The 22,294-nt window shown below is 43.1% G+C and overlaps 1 protein-coding gene across 1 annotated transcript in view; it reads right to left on the bottom strand.

The window, feature by feature from the left end:
- Positions 1-7,580: 7,580 nt before the first annotated feature.
- Positions 7,581-22,294, bottom strand: part of LOC133425003 (TGF-beta receptor type-2-like) — a 51,549-nt gene continuing 36,835 nt past the window's right edge. The window contains exons 8-10 of the mRNA XM_061715640.1: positions 21,040-21,181; positions 10,364-10,491; positions 7,581-8,755 (exon numbers count right to left, since the gene is read on the bottom strand). Of these exons, the coding sequence (XP_061571624.1) occupies positions 8,522-8,755; positions 10,364-10,491; positions 21,040-21,181 (504 nt within the window). The 3' untranslated portion in view covers positions 7,581-8,521. The remainder of the gene's footprint in view (positions 8,756-10,363; positions 10,492-21,039; positions 21,182-22,294) is intronic.

The raw sequence follows: 22,294 nt of genomic DNA, 5'->3' as shown, positions 1-22,294 counted from the left end.
CTCCTGCCCAAACTGAAACAGCTGTTCATCAAATACAACACAGCACTCCCTTCAAGCGCTCCAGTAGAGAGGCTCTTCAGTCCTGGAGGCCAGATATTTAGGCCCAGGCGAAACAGATTGGGAGATGCCATCTTTGAGAAGCAACTGCTTTTAAATGCAAACAAAAAAAAGTAGTCTAACTGGACTTTACTGGAAACAGTAGGCCTAGTCTGTGGACTTAAGAGTGGACTGCTTATCCAACATTGTGACTTTTGTCAGGACTTTTAATTGCATTCATTCATTTTAGAAAAATAAGAGGCTTTTTCTTCACATTTGTTTTTTTGGAAACTAATGTTAAGAGTGAGTGACACAGAGCACCACCTAGTTCTACAAGGGTGATTCATTTAATTAAGAGTTTTAAAAAGAAGCATCCTGGAGACCATAAATATATTTTCTGTTGTTCAAATGCAGTATGATACTAGTTTTTGTTAAAGTGTCTAAACAATATTTCAGGACTTTGGAGCATTTTCTTTTTCCTTGCTGGTGAACATAGAAAAATAAGAACACATGTATTTTATGTTTGTTTTGGGTTCACATACCCATTACAGATGAATACCTACTCTAGTTCTATAGGGGTTATTTTAGTTGCTAAAGAGTAAAAACAACATTCTGGTGACTCAAACTTTTTTTTTATGTCGTTGGAATGACACCAAAGCACATTTGTCAAGCTGTCTAAGCAATATATCAGCACTTTAGAGTATTTTTTCACCTTTTTTTAAACATTTAATGGAAGAGGTAATCCATCCATCCATCCATCCATCCATCCATCCATCCATCCATCCATCCATCCATCCATCCATCCATCCATCCATCCATTATCTATACCCACTTTATCCTCTGCAGGCAGGGTCACGGGGGTCTGCTGGAGCCTATCCCAGCTCATTTCAGGTGAGAGGCAGGTAAACCCTGGACAGGTCACCAGTGGTGAATCAGCCCTTCAGCTGCCACTGACATAATAAATAAAAAAATAATAGATTTTATTTATAGAGCATTCTTCATTCAGGGAATCTCTTACTGCGAGTGCTTACAAGATTAAAACGAGTTAAAACAAGTACAAGAAAAGGTCAGTATCAATAATAATTTAAAAACTCAGAGATGGAGAAGCGGCGAACAAACACGGCAGTGTCCTCTCCTCTCTACTCTCCTTAACAGTGAAATGCTTTCCTGAATAGGAAGGTTTTTTAGGCCTGTGTTGAAAGTGTCCAAGTTCTGTGGAGCCCTCAATTGGGCGGGGAGACTGTTCCACAGGTGCTGATGAGCAGAAGGTTCGGTCCCCCATGGTGCGGAGTCTTGTTTTTGGGACTCGGAAGAGCAGGCTGCCTGTAGATATGAGGGAACGGGTGGAGGTTTGTGGAGTGATGAGGTCTTGTAGGTATTATAGGTGGTGCGTGTCCATTGATGCATTTATGGGTGAGTAGCAGGATTTTGTAGTTGATCCGGAAAGAGACAGGGAGCCAGTGTAGTGTGTAAAGAATGGGGGTTATGTGTTTGTATTTACGGACACTCATCAGGACCCTGGCAGCGCTGTTCTGAATGTATTGCAACCTCTGGATGTTCTTGCCAGGGATCCCGAAAAAGAGTCCGTTGCAGTAGATAAAGGCATGTACCAGTTTCTCTGCATCTGGTAGGGTTAGAGTGGGGCGGAGTTTGGAGATGTTCCGGAGGTGGTAGAATGAAGTTATGCACAGTTGTTGTATGTGGTTGTTGAAAGTGAGGTGGGGGTCAAATCAAACCCCCAAATTTGTGACTGAGTTGCTGTCCAACTCAGTCCGGATGACCTGGCCGTCAAAGGTGAGTTGGGATATGGGGGAAGTCTGGATCTGATGTGGTGTGCCAAGAAGGAGAGCCTCAGTTTTGTTGCTGTTCAGCTGAAGGAGGTTGTTACTCATCCATGTCTTTATCTCCTTGAGACAGATGGTGAGAGATGACAGGGCTGCACAGGGCTGCACAGGGAGTGGCAGTTCTTATGTAGAGTTGCGTGTCATCGGCATAACAATGGAAGGATATCCCATGTCTGCTGATGACACGTCCGAGTGGGAGCATGTAGGTGATAAAAAGGATCGGGCCGAGGATCGACCCCTGTGGGACGCCACAGGTGACAGGGAGCAGCCTGGGCTTACAGCCTCCCAGTGACACATATTCAGTCCTGTCTGAGAGGTAGGAGTGCGAAATACGGGGGGGTTCGACCCCCCCCCGATTAACCCTTGAGCCCCCCTGAAGGACTCAAAAGCCAAATTTAGGGGGGGTCTCAATGTTGTCAAAAAAATAAATAAATTAGGCTATATAATATAATATAATATGATAATTTGATTGGCACTTATGGTCAATTAAATATGTTTAAGAGATCGCCATAGATTCAATATGTTTAAGAGATCGTGCAAGTCGCACGTTTCTTCACACTTCAGCTGAGTGCGAACGTGGCTTTTCCGCAGTTAATAACACGGACAGCCAGGTGTGCAACAGGTTGCGCAAAGAAAGCCTGGCTGAACTCTTGTTTGTGACCTCAACGGACCTCCTCTGGACAAATTCGACCCGGTTCCATTTGTCAGAAGCTGGATTAAATCAGGACATCGCCTCTCTTCTTCCTGGAAACCAGGACGGAAAGCACAAGAAGTCTATTTTAACTTAAGGTAAGAGGCCAGCCTGCTTAATATGGCCTGAACCCACCTGAGAGCTAATGTTTTTTTTTAATTATTATTATTATTATTATTTTGTGTTATGGCCTGTTATGAGTGTGATTTGTGAATGTGTAAGCTGCGTGAACCCACCTGTTGAGAGCCTATTTTATTTGTTTAATCGTTTCTTCAATGCACTGGTCGTGTGCCAGTATCTTATACCTGGCATTTATTCATTAAGTGCACCAGTGTGGTGCCAATTAATGTCTTTTATTTATTTTAATTATCAGATTTAATTTGTAAATAACATTCTGCATCGTAATGCACAATTTTGCCTCCTGTTAGTAAAACAACGTGCATCTAAAATGGTTAAAAGTGTGCGTGTATTTGTCAAAGGCTATTGTAGGCTGATTGTATTGGTTTATTGTATAGGGCCACACTGTTTATCCAACAAAAAACAAAAAAAAAAACACGAGTTAGGGACCCCCCCAAATATGGATGGGTATTTCGCACACTGACCGGAACCACTGCAGAGCACTGCCTGAAAGTCCAGTGGTGTTTTGAGGGCGCTCCAGGAGGATGGTGTGGTCCACAGTGTCGAATGCTGCTCTCAAGTCGAGGAGGATAAGTAATGATGGTGATCCTGTGTCAGCTGTCAAGAGTATGTCATTTGTCACTTTCAGCAAGGCTGTCTCTGTGCTGTGGGCTGAACGAAAGCCTGACTGAATTTTTTCAGATTATTGTGTTTGAGATGGTCCTGGAGCTGAGAGGCAACTACTTTTTCTAGTACCTTGGACAGAAAGGTGAGGTTTGAGATGGGCCCATGATTATGGGAATGTGCTTTATTAAACTTTCAAGGAAGGCATTATTCAGGGATAAGCAAACCACCAGCCGTGATGCCATTACCAAGAACCGCTATAGTTACGGGGGGGGGGGTTGCCCTGAAGACCGCAGTAAAAGAATGTCGTGATAGTTATAGTTATTTCAGTGATTACACCTTGAAGTGGAGACATAAAACATGAGTTTGGAGGTGCGTACATAAGTTTACAGAGTTCACACTGGGCGGAACATAAAGCTCCAACCTCATATCCACAGTCTCAGGCAGGTGTACAGCAGCTGGAAGTAATCGGTATAAATAATGATGGTGTGAGACCAGCTGATGCAGCCTGGTGTTTGCAGCGCGGCGAGCAGACGGAGGGAGGAGGGAGGCCTCTGGTATATACAAGAGTCCTGCCACAGCGTAAAAGAGTGGAAAAAAGGCCAGGAGTTAATTCTAGACGCAGGATGTTTGCTCCTGATGAGAGTCACTGATGCCAGGAATACATCAACAAAGACTGCCATGAGCTTTATGATGGAAAGACCAGGACCGGGCCAAGGAGGAGGGGAACGCGGGAGGAAGGAGAGAGTGGTAGCTACATCTGCAGCAGAAGTTAGACAAATTACATCTTTTGCTTATTTTTGAAGTGGAAAAACAAACACAACTCCTTTTTCCTTCCTTTTGAAACCGTGCTGCAGACAGACAAGGTCCACCTGGGGCTCTTTGGCCACGAGACAGAAAAGAAATCAGCGGGGTTTTGTAAACGGAAAAGCTTGCAAGTTGTTCAGCGCAGAGGAGGACGTATTCTGCTTGGTGAGAGGGGGGGCTGTCGGTGGCCAAGGAAAGATGGTTTGGACGGAGGGTGAAGGTGGCAGAGCAACGATGTCATCAAGGAGACATGTTACACCTTAATTTTTCTTGGGTATTAGGGACACGTCTGTCCAGTATACCACACAGACACTACGTAAATGATGTTTTCTCAACCATACATGTAAAGCCCAGTCCACAGCAGCCACCCTGTGGTCAGACCCTTCTGGGGGGGGGGGCTGAGGTGTGATCGGTCACTCCTGCCGGCCCAGGATGCAAGCTACAAACTAAAGGAGAGCGTGCTTTTGCACGTGCTGCTCCGAAGCTGTGGAACAACTTACCCGCCCACATCAGATGGCCTCAAGCCCGGGGCTCTCAACTCTGGAAACCCATCTCTTCTCACCAGCTTTTTAGTTAGTTACGTGTGTAAGTATGTGTTTCTTTACAGCACTTTTTTTAAATGTGCGTTATAAGTAAATTTGACAAAGAGATGGCACCACCAGGAGTCAGAACAGTGAAGCAGCATGTTAGGACGACAACCAACAAGGTAGCGCGTGTCTGGAGGGTCTGAAGAACAAGATAAATCCATTCAGGAGACTGCACGCTGATGATAACTATGGGTTAGGGTGAGGCGAGGCTTTTTAAGCAGGATGTATTTATTTTTAATAAATGTAGAAGCCTGGAAAATAAACAAACTGTTTCCCGCCAAACCATCCAACCTCAACTTCCAGTGTTTTAGGGTAACAAGATGAAAATAGTCTATGAGACTAAACAAAACTGGAGAAGCATATGGATGACAGATGCTACAGCAGCGGTGCGTCTTGGGAGAGGCTTTGAGAGCCGACCCGAGGCCTGGCTCCTCGGGCGACGACCAGCAACCGTCTCCATGGCACACATGGTGAAGGAGTCTCAAGGATGAGGGGGCGTACTGCACCGGGCCCTGATGTGGTTCACCGCATACAGGTGGGATTGTCGGTGTCATCTATGTGCATAGTTTCCCTCATCTAAAGTACTCCCGTTCAACCGCTCTGCCGTCGCTCTTTCAGTGGTGTACAGCAGAGGTTTTCAACTGGTTTTGTCCCAGGAACCACCAATATAACCAAGAAGCAACTCGGGGACCACTGCTTTTGGGGATGTTTGTTTTATTTTGCACCTTGCTTTTAAATAAGAGTATGGGCCTATATAGGCTATTTATTTGCATCAATGTATATTTTTATTTGCACCTTTTACTATAAAAAAAAACAAAACAAAAAACTGTCAATGAAAAATGACCAATAGGAAGCCAAGAGCGCTTATAATATTACAAAGTTCACTCTCACTCATTCGACATCATTTGGATGGATAAATAATTCACAAAAAATGAATAGTAAATGGAAAATAAATTGAGTCTAAAGAATAAATATATATTTTTTAAATTATTATTGTTTTCCATTTACAATTTCACGGACCACCTGCAATACCGCCACGGACCACCAGAGGGCCGCGAACCACAATCCCTGGTGTACAGTTTAATTTTCATCCGCTGTTTAAAAAGAGGCTCTCCTTTCACATACACATACACAGATGCAAGAGAAAATGGACAGACTCTCACAAACTGCAATAAAACTCGGTCTCAAACCCAATATAGCAAAAACACAGCCATGCCAAAACCACCAACCCTATCCTTATGAACGACACTGCTCTAGAGGAGGTACAATCTTTCACCTACCTAGGCAGCGTTGTGGACAACACCAGAGGGACAGATGCCGACATCAAAAGCAGAACCAACAAGGCTAGAGTGAAGATTTTGAGCTCAAATAACATCTCCTTAAACCCCAAAATGCGCATCTTCAACTCCAGTGTGAAACAGGTGTTGCTGTATGGAGCCGAGACCTGGAGGACAACAACACTGACAATGCACAAGTTGCAGACTTTTATAAACACCTGCCTCGGGAGAATCCTCCACATCTGGTGGAGGGACAAAGTAATCAATGTGGACCTGTGGAAAAGAACAAGCCTAGATCCCATTGCCTTACAAATATGGAAGAGAAAGTGGAATTGGATTGGCCACACTCTCAGAAAACCGGCGCCAAACACCACCAGACAAGCCTTGAAGTGGAACCCCCGAGGAAAGAGGAAACAAGGTCGCCCCAGGAACAGCTGGAGGAGAAGCACGAGGCAGAAATGGTAGAGAGTGCGCTCAACTGGGGAGATCTCCAAAGAACAGCTAAAAGCAGAGTGAAATGGAGGACATTTGTCATTTGTCTCTATGCCCCCTAGAGGAGCAAAGGGCTTAAGTCAAGTAAGTCAAGTTTAAAAAGAGAACTGAAGAGAGTCACAGATGTGTCAAGTGTGAGTGGAAATGGTTACAACACTGTTGACACCACAATCTAATCATGCAGCACTGACTGGCCAAGCACAGTACTGGCTGCAGCGTTGGCCCGGGTTCTCCAGGAGAACCTCTCCTGAGGTTTCGATCAGACAAGGATTCTGATCTACCTCCCTAACCAAAGCACCGATAGCCCTGATCTCCTCGGCCCCTTCTCTCTCAACTCCCGTCTCAATCGCCACCCCTAACCTGACCGAAGCCAGGTCTGGAGGTGGAAGAGGCGAGGACTGTTCCACCGGTGGATCGAGCGTGCTTGTCTCGTTCACTGCTATATCTGGGCTATTGTTTGCCATATCGATACACAGGAGCCTCCTCTTACAGTACTCCTCACCTGTTCGGCCGTCTTGCCGTTTCCCAACTTATCCGCTATAAGTCTGTTCGCGGCTTTTGACTCTCAATACTCCCTCATGAGTTAGGATTAGTGCCCGTACCTCGTGCACACTCCAGAGCTTGGTACGCTTGATTCCTCCTCTCGGAGGCCCCACCTTAGCCCGCCTCAGTTCGTTCCACTTCGCTACGTGGGCGTGTCGCTTGGGCTGGGAGACACCAACCTCCGATGTGTACCGGGCTTCACAGAGATCACAGGAGAACCCATGAGTGTCACTCATCTCATGCACCCCCCCCCCCCCCCGCACTTGGGGACACGGCACACGATGGAGTGGCTGTTAGTGTTGCTTCTCCCGCACTTACAACACACGTATACAACGGCAATTCCACCATGTCGGATTGCAAAATGCTTTCCGAGCATGCGGATACCAGCGACGTGCACCCACACAGCGGGCAGTCCTGGTCGAGGACGAGAACATTGGACGTTGGTGAGGGAGAGACGTTTTTGTGCCTCTCTGCTTCACTTCTCTGTATAACTCCTAATACGAGATGTTACGTGATTAAATCATTTAACACTCAGTGGGTGGAAGAACGACGTAGAACAGAATCAGTATACAGAAATATCTTTAATTTGTAAAACATTTACAATATCTTACATATGACACATAAAGTATTGTTAAGGCAGGGTAACATTTCTTTGGCACACTGCTTGTTGATACAGACCAAACAAACACTGTTAAGATATACATCTTTATGAAATCGTTTGCATTCAAAAACAAACAAAAAGCACTGTAGTAGGATTACGTTCCCTTTTTGGCTGATTTCACACATATATTTACACTTATTGTCTCTATATACATTGCTTGTTTATTCTGCAAACAAGATGAACATAAGTATAAACAGGATTAGCACCCATATTCCCATTCTGATACTCGCTCAGACACAGTGGCAGGCTGGTGCTCTGAGGAGCCGCTGGTGGGGATGGAGTCTGCAGCATCCGTAGTGTCCATGGGGCCTCTCTGCTGACACTTTGGCTCAAATATGAAAACATTAAGGCACTTCAGGCGAAAGCATGTTAGAATAAAAAAAAAGTGGAAATGATAAAAACATGTGTAATGTGTAAGTATGTCATGGTAAAGTGCACGTCAAACATCTTTGGTTTAGTAAGTATTGCCCTGGTTACGCCTCATACTGAGACCTGATGTCCAGAGAAAGGCTTGTGTGACTGTTATGCTCAACACATCTTTAGAAGCTTCCAGTTAACTTTGTTTGTTTGTCTGTTTTTTTTACCTCGATAGCTTTTCTGCTGATAATTTCTGCCGTTGCACTTTGGAAGCGTTGGAGACCAAAAAGCACCAATCCAGAGTTGATCTTTGCTGGGCTACGAGTAGACGGTGACTGACGCTCAGTCTGGCTCAAAGTCCTGCGAGAGCTCAGCTCCTCGACGTCCCGTCCTCAACCCCATCCGACCAGAACCAGCGGCGCAGCTGTGGAAGAGTATTCGTGGAGAGCTCGCACAGATAACGTGCTTCCTCTCCCAGAGCAGTCCTAAGCTATGATGTCCTGTATTTCACTGATTTTGACTTCCTCTTCCGGGATCTCCACTGATGTGGGGATCTTCATCTCCTCCAGTATTTTCTCTGCCGAGGAGCTGCGGCTGGACAGTTTGTCCAACTCGTCCTCCATTTCCGCGATGCGTTCTGCGACGCAGTGGGCGGTGAGGCGGGCCTCGGGGTCGTGGTCCCAGCACTCCTTGATCGTGGCGCAGATCACCGCGATGCCCTGCAGGAAGAGGAAGAGATACGAGATGACCACACGCTTGAATGCTGCTGCAGGCTAGGGAGGCCACGGCCGATACTGCTCTCATAAACTCGTACTTGTACTCGCAAAAACTCTCTGATACCACGCACCGATACCACTTCATTGTTTTTGTAGTTACTGATTAGTGACTCTAGGGGGAGATGTTGAGCTGCACTCAGCGTGGTGATGAGAAGAGAGTGATACATGAGTGAGACTGGCAGCGCCGTTTCAGGCAAAATAGCGACTTTTTAATTAATGCAGCGGGACGTCAGCAGTGTGGACATATTTCAAAATAAGGGACGGCGACAGAAGCCAGACAGACTGAAGCTACTGCTGCTAAGGTGTCAAGAGGAGGAAAGGAGAATACGTTGTTTAATACCAGCCCCGTCTCAGTGTTTGCAATGTTTTATAACTGGTACACCAACACTGTTGTCTTGTGAATTCAGTTTACAGATCATTGATATTACTGTGCAAGATAAGGTCATATTAACACATCAATGACTTGCAAAAAGCTGTTATTTCATAGCTGATAACCTATATTCAAAGTGAACTGATATTTTACTCAGGCTTTTTGAAATAGCCACATTATTAGATTGAGTTATTTTCATTCATACTGGATTTTCAGATTTTTTCCATTTTCTAAAGGTGGTTTTACAGATGAATCAATAAGTATACTCATACTCTATGTCAGTGTTATATAGTTTGAATATATTTAATATTTTGCCCATATCCAACTGTTTTGCACTGGTTTTATTGCCTCTTGCACGCTGCACATGCTGATAAATGTTGAACATGCTGAATCTACAGTTAGTGTCTCCAGTACTCGAGTTGTAAAACAAAATCAGGGGGGATGGTGGATTTTATCATATGGGGACAGATAATTTGTGCTGATTACAAATGATATAATACATTACAAATAATAGCAGTGACCAAAACAGCTGCAGAAATACTGCAGGAATGACATAGCAGCAGTTAAATGCAGCCTTGTGTAAGCTTTAAATATCCACTGGGCTTACATCAAATACATCAAAACACAACAATAAAAAAACACTTTTCTGAACTTATCAATATGACTCTGTCCTTCACAGGATAAGTAACATGGATCACTGCAAAAACTCACAATCTTAACAAGAATATTTGTCTTATTTCTAGTTAAAATGTCTCATTTTAGTAAAAAAATCTCATTACACTTAAAACAAGACTCATCACTGGAAAAATCAACAATCTTCACCTGTTTCAAGTAGATTTTCACTTGAAATAAGTAGAAAAATCTGCCAGTGGAACAAGATTTTTTTGCTTGTAATAAGAAGATAAATCTTGTCCCACTGGCAGATTTTCCTACTTATTTCAAGTGAAAATTTACTTGAAACAGGTGAAAATTGTCAAATAAGTTATTTTTCTGGTGATGGCTCTAAATGTTGAAATAGCATTAAAACCACATTCAGTGATGAAATGACAATGACATAAGGGATGGAAAGGGGGGGGGGGGGGGGGGGGTGGTGGCAGTTTTACAGGGGGGATGATTTGGACGGTTTTTATTTCAGGGGGGGATGCCATCCCCCCTCAACTCCAGTACTGAGTGTATCTGACCTGATGCTTGATCCAGCTGTCGGGGATCTCGGGTCGGCCTCGGTCTCTCAGCACATTGTCCTTCATGCTCTCCACACAGGGGTGCTCTCGCACCTTAGAACCGAACGCAGGCTCGTACTCTTTCACTTCTGAAACATACAAAACAAGACCCGCAAGATCAGACACAGGCCGTTCATCCTCTTCTGAGCTGCGAGTGAGGAAACATCAAACCAAATGCATTTGAAACAATTTCAAGCAAACAGTTTTTGATAAAAAAAATAATGAAAACAGAGGAGTGCAACAGGTGGCCTGTTGAGTTAACGTGATTAGAAAGTGTAAAAGGATACTGGTATGAGGTTATTTCCCTGCAAAAGCCACTGAGCTGTTATTTCCACTCAAGCTTTATACACACAAACAATGCTGACAGCAGGAAATGAAATCTTTATTCTAGCATAGAAAGGAAAATGTCAGATCTGGCACTTGAGTCATATTTGCTTCTAAAAACAACACATCTGCTTCTGCTGCCAAGTAATTAATTGCGACCTAAGACCAAACAACACCAAAATCAGTATTTGTCCCCTTTTTTTCAGTTTCATAATTATTGTTTCTATGGGTAAAAATGCTTGGAGTTGAAACCATAAAAAAAAAAAAAAATGAAAAAGTTCCGGGATTGTGTCCAAACCTCATAAAAATGATCTCACAACAGCTGCAGCCCGTCTTCAGCCCTGGAGAGAGGGCTCTCCGGCCTGCACAGTTGCTGTGAAATGGGACACTAGCTGCTGCAAAGTTATCCTTGTTTACACACCAGAGTCGAATAATAATGTGTCAACATCAAAAGTATCAAGAACTACGGCTCCAAATCAAACCGACCAGGGACGCAAGGCTTTCAGTTTAACACTTTAATGCCGTATGGAATAATACAAAAAAAAATGGAAGTGTTTGTTATATAATCAAATTTCAAAACTTTTTCAATTTTGTCTTTAACTATTTCATCCATGGAGCTTTGTCTTCAACTATGGAAGAGTATTAGGGCCAGGCAGGAGAAAAATAAAAATAATATTTTAGAGGAGGAAGATTTTTTTTTCATTATGCACTTCGAGAAAAAAGTCGAAATGTGGAGAAAAAAGTCGAAATGTGGAGAAAAAAGTCAAAATGTCGAGATTAACGTTGAAGTACAATTTCGAGAAAAAAGTCGAAATGTTGAGAAAAATGTCAAAATTCCGTGAATAAAGTTGAAATGTTGAGAAAAAAGGCAAAATTTCGACTTTATTCTTGAAATTGTATTTCAACATTAATCTCGACCTTTCAACTACTTTCTCGACTTTTTTCTCGAAGTGCACAATAAAAAAAAATTCCCCTCTCAAATATTTTTGAGAGGGGAATTTTGCATTTTTGCATTGCCCTAAAACTCTTCCATATTTCAACAGATCATTGTATCTTTCAGGGGTGAAATGTTAACATAACATTTTTCACCTTTTTAACTGAAAGGTTCTACTGGGGAACTTGAGAAAATTGTCTCGGGCAGTACGGGGTCAGACCCAGCCTACATCATTCTATTTTTAATCAAATATGGATATATTCGGTTAGCTGGTCAGCTCTTCCAAGGACAACTTCTGTCCTAAACTGGACCCTCTCTTTAACTCAAAACTGCATTTGAACGTTGTCTTTGCTGCACTTATCTGAACGCTGACTTTGTGATCCACCATGTTGCCTTCTCTGATAAATGTAATGTCATGTAATTCAGCACTATTGTTGATAATATAACATTTTTCTTTTACTGTGTTCTTATTAATTATGGAGGACTAAATGAGGTGTCAATGGAGATGCAATAACGATCCGGAACTGTGATCTCTGTGACTGAACGTTTGCTGATACGTAAGTCCCGTGGCTATCAACAGCCTAATGTGTAACATTGAATGGAGGTGGGTTTATGAGTCACGATTGCTTTGATTATCTATATGTACAGTATATTGAAGTTCCCTAAAATGATTAAGTAATTAAAGTGTGGAGAGTTTAGATAAGGATTCAGAGGAAGGGGGACTTGTCAGTGGATGGAGGATGACGATTTAGAGAACAGAAGCTGAGGGAAATAATCTTATAAGGACCCGTTTCAAAAATTGAGACTTGGTCTTATCTGAAATGTCCCTTTTTGTCTGTCTAACAAATTCAAATGACACAAAATTAGATTATTTCCTATCAGACCTGGGTCACCTTAAAATGTGGTCCTAAATTTCATCCGTCATTGACGTCACTTTTATGTGATCAATGTCAGTTATGTGTTGGTGGGATGTTTCTTTTTGGGAAAAAATCTGCTTCATTGAAGCTGGTCATGTCTGGGTCCAGCACGCTTGGCTCCGATCCCTCACCCATACAGTCATCCATCAACACATGTTAAAAAAATTTGCTCAGTCTTTTTCTTATTATGCTTATGAAGTCGTGAACTTCCGCTGCACAAAAACTTCAAAAAGAAACCATACAGGCTCCCTGCTGCATGCATCTTAACATCCGCACACCGGACATTCCGCGTTTGACGTCATTTTGTTTTACTTCACATCCAGGTCACTTCAAAACAGAATCCTGGTGATACTGAAGTCTAATACACGACGCATAACAACCACCGGAACTACATCTAGGCAAAACATCAGAATGGATCTTTAAGGCTTGCAGTGTGAGCATAGCCTGAGAAACAGTCGGGAGAGAGGTTGTTGTGGTGGGGCTTTACATGGTAAATGTCATGCGGGGTGGAATGGATGCATGATGAACAGCATATTGGACAAATATCTTAGTTTCATGGATTAAAAGTTGGCATTTTGCATTGGAGATGGTGAAGGCTCCAGAAGATTTCCTCGCCTTAATTAGTAAAATGCAAAACCCAAACCCTCGTCTTCAACCAACTCATGAAGATAACGTTGGTTTAATGATCTTACTAGCTAATTTCCCATTCTGATCAAAACTGGATGGAATTTTACTGAATTTTAATTGGACTTAAAATGTGACGGTTGAAATTTCCCAAGCTGGGGGTGATGGTGACACAACTGTTTGAAATGGCCTCCAATTCTCTTCAAACACGGACGGGATTTTATGATGAAATGCATGAAAACGTGTTTTTTCAACGTGAATCTCTCTCTTATGCGTCTGTGTCTCAGCTGCCAGGTACTCAAATAGAGGAGAGAGAACGTTTGGGAGAACCCCTGGTCAGGAAGTCAGAGGCCTGGGATCGGGGCTATGAGCAAAAAAGCTGACTGTACAGGCCCACACTTCCTGTTTTGACATGTGGAACTTCCCTCGTTTCCAGTATTTTAAAAGAGGCCTGGCCCGGTCCGGCCCCATTCCCCAGGAGGTTATTTATGCCAGAGCTGGTATTGTCCTCAGGTCTCTGCTGTTTAGATCTCCTACTGCGGAGCTGGTAAAAATACCACACATTTTCCTGGACTGCATACAGGCTAAGCACAGACCAGAAGAGAGCAAACTGGCTGAAAACAGAAATAAAAAGAGGTGGAGTGCACTTTGAACATTAAGACGTTGTACAGTAGAAAAAAAAAAGGTCTGATTTCATGCTACATTACTGATTTGGCTCGTATACACTTGTCCACATATTTCTATGAGAGAGACTTGAAGGCTATCAGTGCAGTCTGTAGTACGAGGTGCGGTCTGCTTTCCTTCTCAGGACATTTCAGAGCTATGAGAAGAATTTCATCCGTGGTTTGAGACCAGATTTCACAAGAGACTGCAACCAGACCCTCGGTCTCACTTTCCCCTTGCTGTCTGGGACCTGCAGTTAAAAAACTAGTAGAGTCTGTCTGAGGGGCGGAAAGCGGTTTACGACAGTTTCCTTTTCAGATTATCTGTCTGAAACCTTTGTGGCCTGGAGGTTAGCAGAAACCCAAGCAACTGGCTACACTGTCTGGGATTTGCTATCTTCAGACAAACACGGATTCATGTTTCCCATTTAGAAGAAGGCAGATCCCGCACTTGTGCAAAGCAAACTACATCCCAACAAATGGACCAGCGTAAACGCTAATGAACCACACTTTCACTTAAACTAAATTTCCTTCCAAAGAAAGCATCCACCCATATCTAAAGGAAGCTGTGGTTTAGATTCCTGTGGTGGTTTTGTGGTTGAGACATTAAGGCTGCGAGAAGCTCAAATGTCAGTACAGCTAATCGCGTTCTGAAAGATGGTTGAGGCCTCTGAATAGGCAGGTGAATTTAGTACCATCTGTATGCAGATGAGGTGTGTTTGCTTTTCCAATAAAAGAAATGAATTAATTGATTAAAATAAAAAAGAAAGTTTTGTGAAAAGCAATCAACTATAGTATCTGGACTGTTGAATGTTGCCAGTATTGCGGGGTGCATACTTTACAATTATTTAATGGGTAATTTAACATCTGACACATGAGCCACTTGGTTATCAGAGAATAACATAATGGTACATTTGTAAAAGTTGAGGGTATCAAAGGAATACACTATAATTCTTAGCATAATATAAGCCATTTGATCCATGCATACTGGTTGATATAAAGAAATATGAAAAAAGAGAACTATGTTGGGAAGTTCGACTATTCAAAAATCTTATTGGCACGACATTACTGGACCAGATCAACTTTCCCCTAAACTTAGGATGTGTACCACAGGTTTTCGAAGTTGCAGTAATTAAACCTTTAATTAAAAAACCTTCTCTTGACCCAGACATCTTAGTTAATTATAGACCAATTTCTAACATTCCATTTGTATCTAAAATTCTGGAAAAGGTAGTTGCAAGCCAGTTATGTGACTATTTGTATAAAAATGATCTGTTTGAAGTTTTCCAGTCAGGGTTCAGAATGCATCATAGCACAGAGACAGCACTGGTTCGAGTCACGAACGACCTTCTTATGGCCTCAGATAAGGGATTAGTGTCCATACTGGTTCTACTGGACCTCAGATAAGGGATTAGTGTCCATACTGGTTCTACTGGACCTCAGTGCTGCTTTTGACACTATAGATCATGGCATTTTACTGCACAGGTTAGAGCATGTTGTTGGGATTAAAGGGACAGCTCTACGTTGGTTTAAATCATATCTATCTGACAGGTTCCAGTTTGTTCATGTACATGAGTTTTCTTCAGAACAGTCAAGGGTCTGTTATGGTGTTCCGCAGGGTTCAGTGCTAGGGCCAATCTTGTTCAGTTTATACATGCAGCCGTTGGGAAGTATAATCCAGAATCACGGCATACACTTTCATTGTTATGCTGATGATACGCAGCTCTATTTGTCTATGAAGCCAGGACCGTTAGCTATCTGTGTAAAATGGATTGACATGGCTTGAGATAGCTTTGAAGGGCTTGAAATTGCTTGGGAGGGCTTAGGAGGGCTTGATATGGCTTGAGATGGCTTGGGCTGGCCCGAGAGGGCTTGAGATGGCTTGGGCTGGCCCGAGAGGGCTTGATATGGCTTGGGCTGGCCTGAGAGGGCTTGATATGGCTTGGGAGGGCTTGGGCTGGCCCGAGAGGGCTTGATATGGCTTGGGCTGGCCTGAGAGGGCTTGAAATGGCTTGGGAGGGCTTAAGATGTCTTGAAATGGCTCATGATGGCTTGAGAGGGCTTGAGATATCTTGAAATGGCTTGAGGTGTCTTGAAATGGCTCATGATGGCTTGAGATGGCTTGGGAACACTTGGGATGGCTTGAGATTGCTTGGGTGGGCTTGAGATGGCTTGAAATGGCTTGGGAGGGCTTGACAGGGTTTGAGATGGCTTGGGAGGGCTTGAAGTGGCTTGAGAGGGCTTGAGATACCTTAAAATGTCACTGTACAACTGAACTGAACTGAACGCCTTTCAAGCTTTTTATCAGTGAAGCGAAGGAGGAGGCTTATGAAAGTAAAACACGTAGATATGCAGAATTAGGGGCAGAACCTGAGCAGCGAGGAGGGAAAGTTAGGGTTCATCTAGTAGAAGTGGGCCGTGGGGGTTTCATAGCTAGATCAGCAGTCACATTACTGTGGGCGGACAGGGAGAACGGTGAGGAAGACAGTGAAAGAAATGTCAGATGAGTCAGTAGATGTAGTCAGGGAATTTGCATTAGGTGATATGATGTCAGCTGGGGGCCAAAATAGAAATGGGAGTTGGTAATATTTCTTTTGTTCATTAAGATTAGGGAGTGAAGAGATCAACCAGTCAGACCTCCTGGAGGTAATCCTCAGAAGGGAGGACTAGGGCGTATGGCCCTGCCTCCTCTTCCCTGCTTCCCTGCACTCTCTGGTGCCAATGCTATTTTGGTTTTGGTGGCCATTTTGCAGGTTAGGTAATGGAGGTTGTTGTGTTGGTGAGGAGCATGGGGCTAACTAAACAAAACACTGGCAAAATGAGGTTCCCACCTGAAGACCCCAAAGAAATGTCACAGGTTTATAGTACAGTTGTGGAAAGGCTTTTACCCTGTGCTAAAATCATACTCTGTGATCAAAAGTAGCATTACACGCCCTGCTATGTAAAGATGTACAGTAACAGTTATTCTACTGCCAACATTTTGCTCGTCCCCATCTTGATCGTTTAATGGAGAAGGTTAGTAAGTGACGACTCCGCATGTCCTGCTCTACGACGATCAGCCTCTTTAGCAACCACTGCATGGTCCCCTGCTGGCCAAATGATGGCATGTAAGTTGAAGGAAGCAGGTTATTATCGTCAAGCCCTCACTAGCTGTTACCAAGAGCGGTCATCCTCCCTGGACCACAAGTCTTTTGCTTGGCCTAGTGAGCGCTCTTTGCCACACTCCATTTACCCTGCATACCCTTCGCTCAGACAGAACATGCAGGCCCTGCCGCACCCTGCAGGCTAAATCAGGATATGTAAATAAAATGCTTGGAGACACATGGAGAACGCACTATAACTGACGACAACAACAATGCCAGTTCAGGGTAGTATTTCGGCTCACTATTTTGTCTCCTGTTGTTGCGGTGCAGACAGAGGAAACCCACACACACATAAACACAATTCCAGATTAAGATATAGAGGCAGGGTTAGATGAGGGCATTTGTCTAGTACCTCCAATCTCTCTTCCTCTGTCTCCCTCTGCATAAAATACACACACAAACGCACACGCTGGAATGTGACCGTCTCATTCTAAATGTGTCAGACTGTCTCGAAAAAGCTGTTACGGAAAGGAAGGTGGACAGCAAAGAGTCGCTCTCCGCTTTCTGCAGAGTAGAGTAAAAACAGACGAAACAAATGCATGAGTGCATGAAATTCTGTCTGTCAAATGCAGTTTCAGATTCAGGCAGCAAGACTTGTTAAAAAGTATCCAGACAAGACTGAATTCAATACAGTCCTGGTACAATTTCAAGTGAACATCCCAGAACGTCATACGTTTCTGTCACATGATTGCACTTGCAGCTCAACACTGCAAAATAAAGACAGAATACAGTCTTGTATGGAAAAAAGTCATCATGTTTACGGTTCTCAAATGCACCTCTAACTCCATCCATGGGAGGAAAGTACCTTGGAATGGGGATGAGTGCTGCTCTGCTTGTTGCAGATTATGTAGTTTCCGTCATCATGAGAATCAGCCCCTCCAAACCTCCAAGAGGCTATATTCTCTCTGGCAAGTGCGTATCACAGGCTTCAGCTGTAGGACTCCAACAATCTAGGAGGTTTTGGTCAGCCTTTGAGTGAGCAGCTCTCACACATGAAAGTACCCACGAGTATTCTTGGTGCTTGCTCCTTCTTGCCAAGATTATCCAGTTAACGGTGTTTGTCCAACTAAAGCCAACAGGGTGGATCTTAAACAAACCCACAGAGATTATGGGCCAGTTTCCCCACTGGATAGTTGATATGAAGCTTTTGCATGCCAATGACGATTAAGGGCCAGTCCCAATCCCCCCCTAGTCCTACTTTTCAGTCCTACCCCTAAATTCTGCGCGTTCCCGTGAGGGTAGTGGTGTCCCAATTCCTCTTTGCATGTAGGGGTAGTGGACATATCGAGGGCTAGGGGATATGAATCTAGCCCTTCACAGCGAGGGATTTCAGATGCTGACTTCACGACCGAGGGCCAGAAAAATGCTTTACGTCATCATTTGCAGACTGAATCAAACAAAAAAACATGGCAGACATTTCACATTTTTTGTCAATAAAATCAATATTTTGAGTTTGTTTCTGCATAAAAATGCGTTTTGATTACATTTCTAGCGAGAAATATATATTTTACTTTCATAATATTCACTCAGTGAATTTACGTAATCACTGGCTTGCTCGTTGTTGCGTTCTATCTTCAGATCTCGCCAGAATAAAGCTTGATTTACGGTTCTGCGTTACACCAACGCAGCGCCTACGGCGTAGGTTAAGCAGCGATTTAACGCGGAACCATAAATCGCCGGCGGCTCTTCTCATCCCCGAAAACATTGGAGCAAATTTCTTAACAGGCGTTATTTGGATAAACTGAGCCCAGGTTGGGGATCTTAACGGTTACTTTTACGCCTGAAAAAATATTAAAACTTAAAAAGTGGCATATTAACATCGCTAGAGCGGAAATTAAAACAGCTTTTATCTCTGGGCTTCCTGATATGGTGTGACGTTTGTGCAAACGTAACTACGCAGTCACTTACGTACCCGAACGTAAACCACGCAGTGACGTAGCAAGTGGTGTCCCAATCCCTAGGGAAGATTACAAGGGACCTATGCCTGTGGCCTCATTTTTAGGGTGAAGTGGTAGTGAGTGAGGGCTAGTGGTAGTGAGTGAGGGCTAGTGGTAGAAAGTAGGGTGAACATTTGGATTGGCCCAAAGTTTAAACCACAGGCGCTAATGACAATCCTTTGGGTGGCAGTGGCTCAGGCGATAGAGCGAGTCGTCCAATGATCGAAGGATTGGCGGTTTGAACCCGGCTGCTCCAAGTCATCTGTCGTTGTGTCCTTGGGCACGACACATCCCCCTCCTTGCCCCCAATGAGAGTATCTCTGGTGTGTGAATGTTTTGGTGGTGGGCGCAGAGGCCATTGGTATGGATTGGCCACCATGTTTCTGCAGCTGTGGCTACATATTATGAAGTGAATGAATAATATGACCGTTGTGAAGGGTCTTTGGGTACCTAGAAAAGCGCTCTTTAAAACCTGTGTATTATTATGACTCTCTTATCTGACATAATGATGTAACACTTTAACAGTTTAACACCAAGTAACATAGCAACAGTGGGTCTAATCGGCCGCCGGGAAAGGCTAAGTATCCCCATAATCTATCCGTAAATAACCATGATGAGCAGTGTAAAAGGATAGCTAGGTCTTCCTCATGGCTCTCACATGCTGACAATGTACATGGAAGAGGACACATCCTTTAATATGAGAACAAAAAGTCCTCTTGGTATCCTTGTGTTTGAGTTTCATCATGTACAAACACTCTTCGCACACACGTATACATAGTCCAGCTGAAAAAGGGTACAGTTAGCACTACAGCGCTCTCTTGCTGATTTTCTGCCCAAAGAAGGGCAAGACCACAGTTCAGATTGTCTCCCTCACACATCAGACATTCCTCAGATTCCTGCAGCAGACCTGAAGCTGAGGTTGAGGTGCAGTCTGACAGACATGACCATCAGCCTGCTGACACTCAAAGGCTTCCTCGCTCAACACCGGCAAACAGTGTTCGACTAGGCTGCAAAGACGCACCGTTGCTGTGTCTCTGAGACCATAAAACTGCTTGTATCTGTTTTTTTTATAGTAGCAGTTTTATGATCAAGTGTTTGTTGTTGCTGGTAGACAATAGAGACTATAGAGATGGCTAATTTCTCCTCTCAAACCTTTTCTACTGTATATCCTGATTTTCTTTATCAAACAGAAGCTCAACATTTTTGAGATCAAATGTCTGCATATCCTTTGTTGTCCCTTGTGGATATTAGTACAGCATTCAGTCCACAGGTACACAGGCATGTTTTAATTTATAAAACACAACACCACAACTTCTTTCAGCACAAAAAAACTTGAAACTATACAGGACTGTCTCAGAAAATTAGAATATTGTGATTTTCTGTAATGCAATTACAAAAACAAAAATGTCATACATTCTGGATTCATTACAAATCAACTGAAATATTGCAAGCCTTTTATTATTTTAATATTGCTGATCATGGCTTACAGCTTAAGAAAACTCAAATATCCTATCTCAAAAAATTCAAATATTCTGGGAATCTTAATCTTAAACTGTAAACCATGATCAGCAATATTAAAATAATAAAAGGCTTGCAATATTTCAGTTAATTTGTAATGAATCCAGAATGTATGACATGTTGTAATGTTTTTTTAATTGCATTACAGAAAATAAAGAACTTTATCACAATATTCTAATTTTCTGAGACAGTCCTGTATCTGCGTTTGATAAAAGAGCCCTCCATGTGAAAGAATATTTTGTTTTGCCCCTCTGTGACCGCGAGGGCTCCAGGTTGACAGTTACACTTACTTTTTCTTTGCAGCGGGGGTCATGCAAACCATGTCCCGGCAGTGTATTTTCTTTAATACAAGAACGAACAAACGCCATCATTGTGTAATAAAAACACGATGACATCATTAGCAGCCAACTTGCTCTCCCGCTGACCATGTTATGATAACCTGAACCTCGCAGCGCGTGCTGCTGCTGCGATATCTCAGTGGTCCACACTTATCTGCTCATGGGTTTCATGACATCATACTTGACTGAAATAAGTTATGCGCTTGTTTGCGGTGTGGGTGTACGTGTGCGCGCTCAGACCTCCGATGGCTTCACATCTCGATGTCATCTCCCACAGGACCAGGGCCAGGGAGTAAATGTCGGTCTGCTTGAAGGACTCCACGTTCTCCAGATTCAGTCGTGCCTCCAGCACCTCGGGGGCCATGTAGCGTGCAGTACCCACCTGCAGAACGGAGGCACAGCCCAGCGTTAACACAGATAATATAAACTAATAAGAGCAGAACTCGTACACGTCTCGCGTGTTACACAATAAGGGGTAGATTTATTGCGGCTCTGCACCTGGCGCAAAGTTTTTGCGTTGAAAAAAGGGAAATGACTGTTTGCATTCGTTATCCAAGCACAATAAATCAGCTCTTAGACGCAGGGGAGACGAGGTGATCTTTGTGTCTGGCTGTGATATGCGTACTTACAGATGAGGATCATTAAAACAAACGTGTGTCGGCTGATTTAGCACGCTTTGCACCGACAACTCGCGGCTGACGGTGTCATCATTTACATCTCAGACTGTGTAAAGCATGTGTACATTTAATTACATTAGAGTTTACTTTTATGTTTCTTTAAAGGGACACCCCACAAATGTGAAACACTTTTTATAAACACTGCTCCCGAGTGCAGAAGACCACACAGTGAGGATATTACGGAAGAGTATTAGGGCCAGACAGGAGAAAAATAAAAATATTTTAGAGGAGCAAGATTTTTTATGCACTTCGAGAAAAAAGTTGAAATGTCGAGAAAAAAATCGAAATGTCGAGATTAATGTTGAAGTACAATTTTGAGAAAAAAGTCGAAATGTTGAGAAAAAAGTCAAAATTTCGTGAATAAAGTTGAAATGTTGAGAAAAAAGGCGAAATTTCGACTTTATTCACCTAATTTCAACTTGTTTCTTGAAACTGTATTTCAACAATAATCTCGACATTTCAACTTTTTTCTCGACATTTTGACTTTTTTCTCAAAGTGCACATTAAAAAAAAATCGTCTCCTCTCAAATATTTTTTCTCCTGCATGGCCCTGATACTCTTCCGTAGGATATAGCCATGCACAGGCAGGTTTATGACATTACAGGTGTTGAAAGATTTCCCAGGGTTCCCAGGGATGGAAAGCAGACTTCAGTTATTATTCAACACAGCAGCTTTAATAAAACTAATCATCCTTACTCTCCAATCCTGAAACAAAAAATAACATATCTGACTAGCTTTGACTTTAACACACAAAAATATATTTTCTTATTATTATTATTTTAAATCTTTGCCAAAGCGCACAACTGAAGTATTTCAAG

This window comes from Cololabis saira, chromosome 3 (genome assembly GCF_033807715.1).
Source record: "Cololabis saira isolate AMF1-May2022 chromosome 3, fColSai1.1, whole genome shotgun sequence".
Classification (NCBI taxonomy): Eukaryota; Metazoa; Chordata; class Actinopteri; order Beloniformes; family Belonidae; genus Cololabis; species Cololabis saira.
This window is presented reverse-complemented; position numbering and strand designations above follow the sequence as displayed.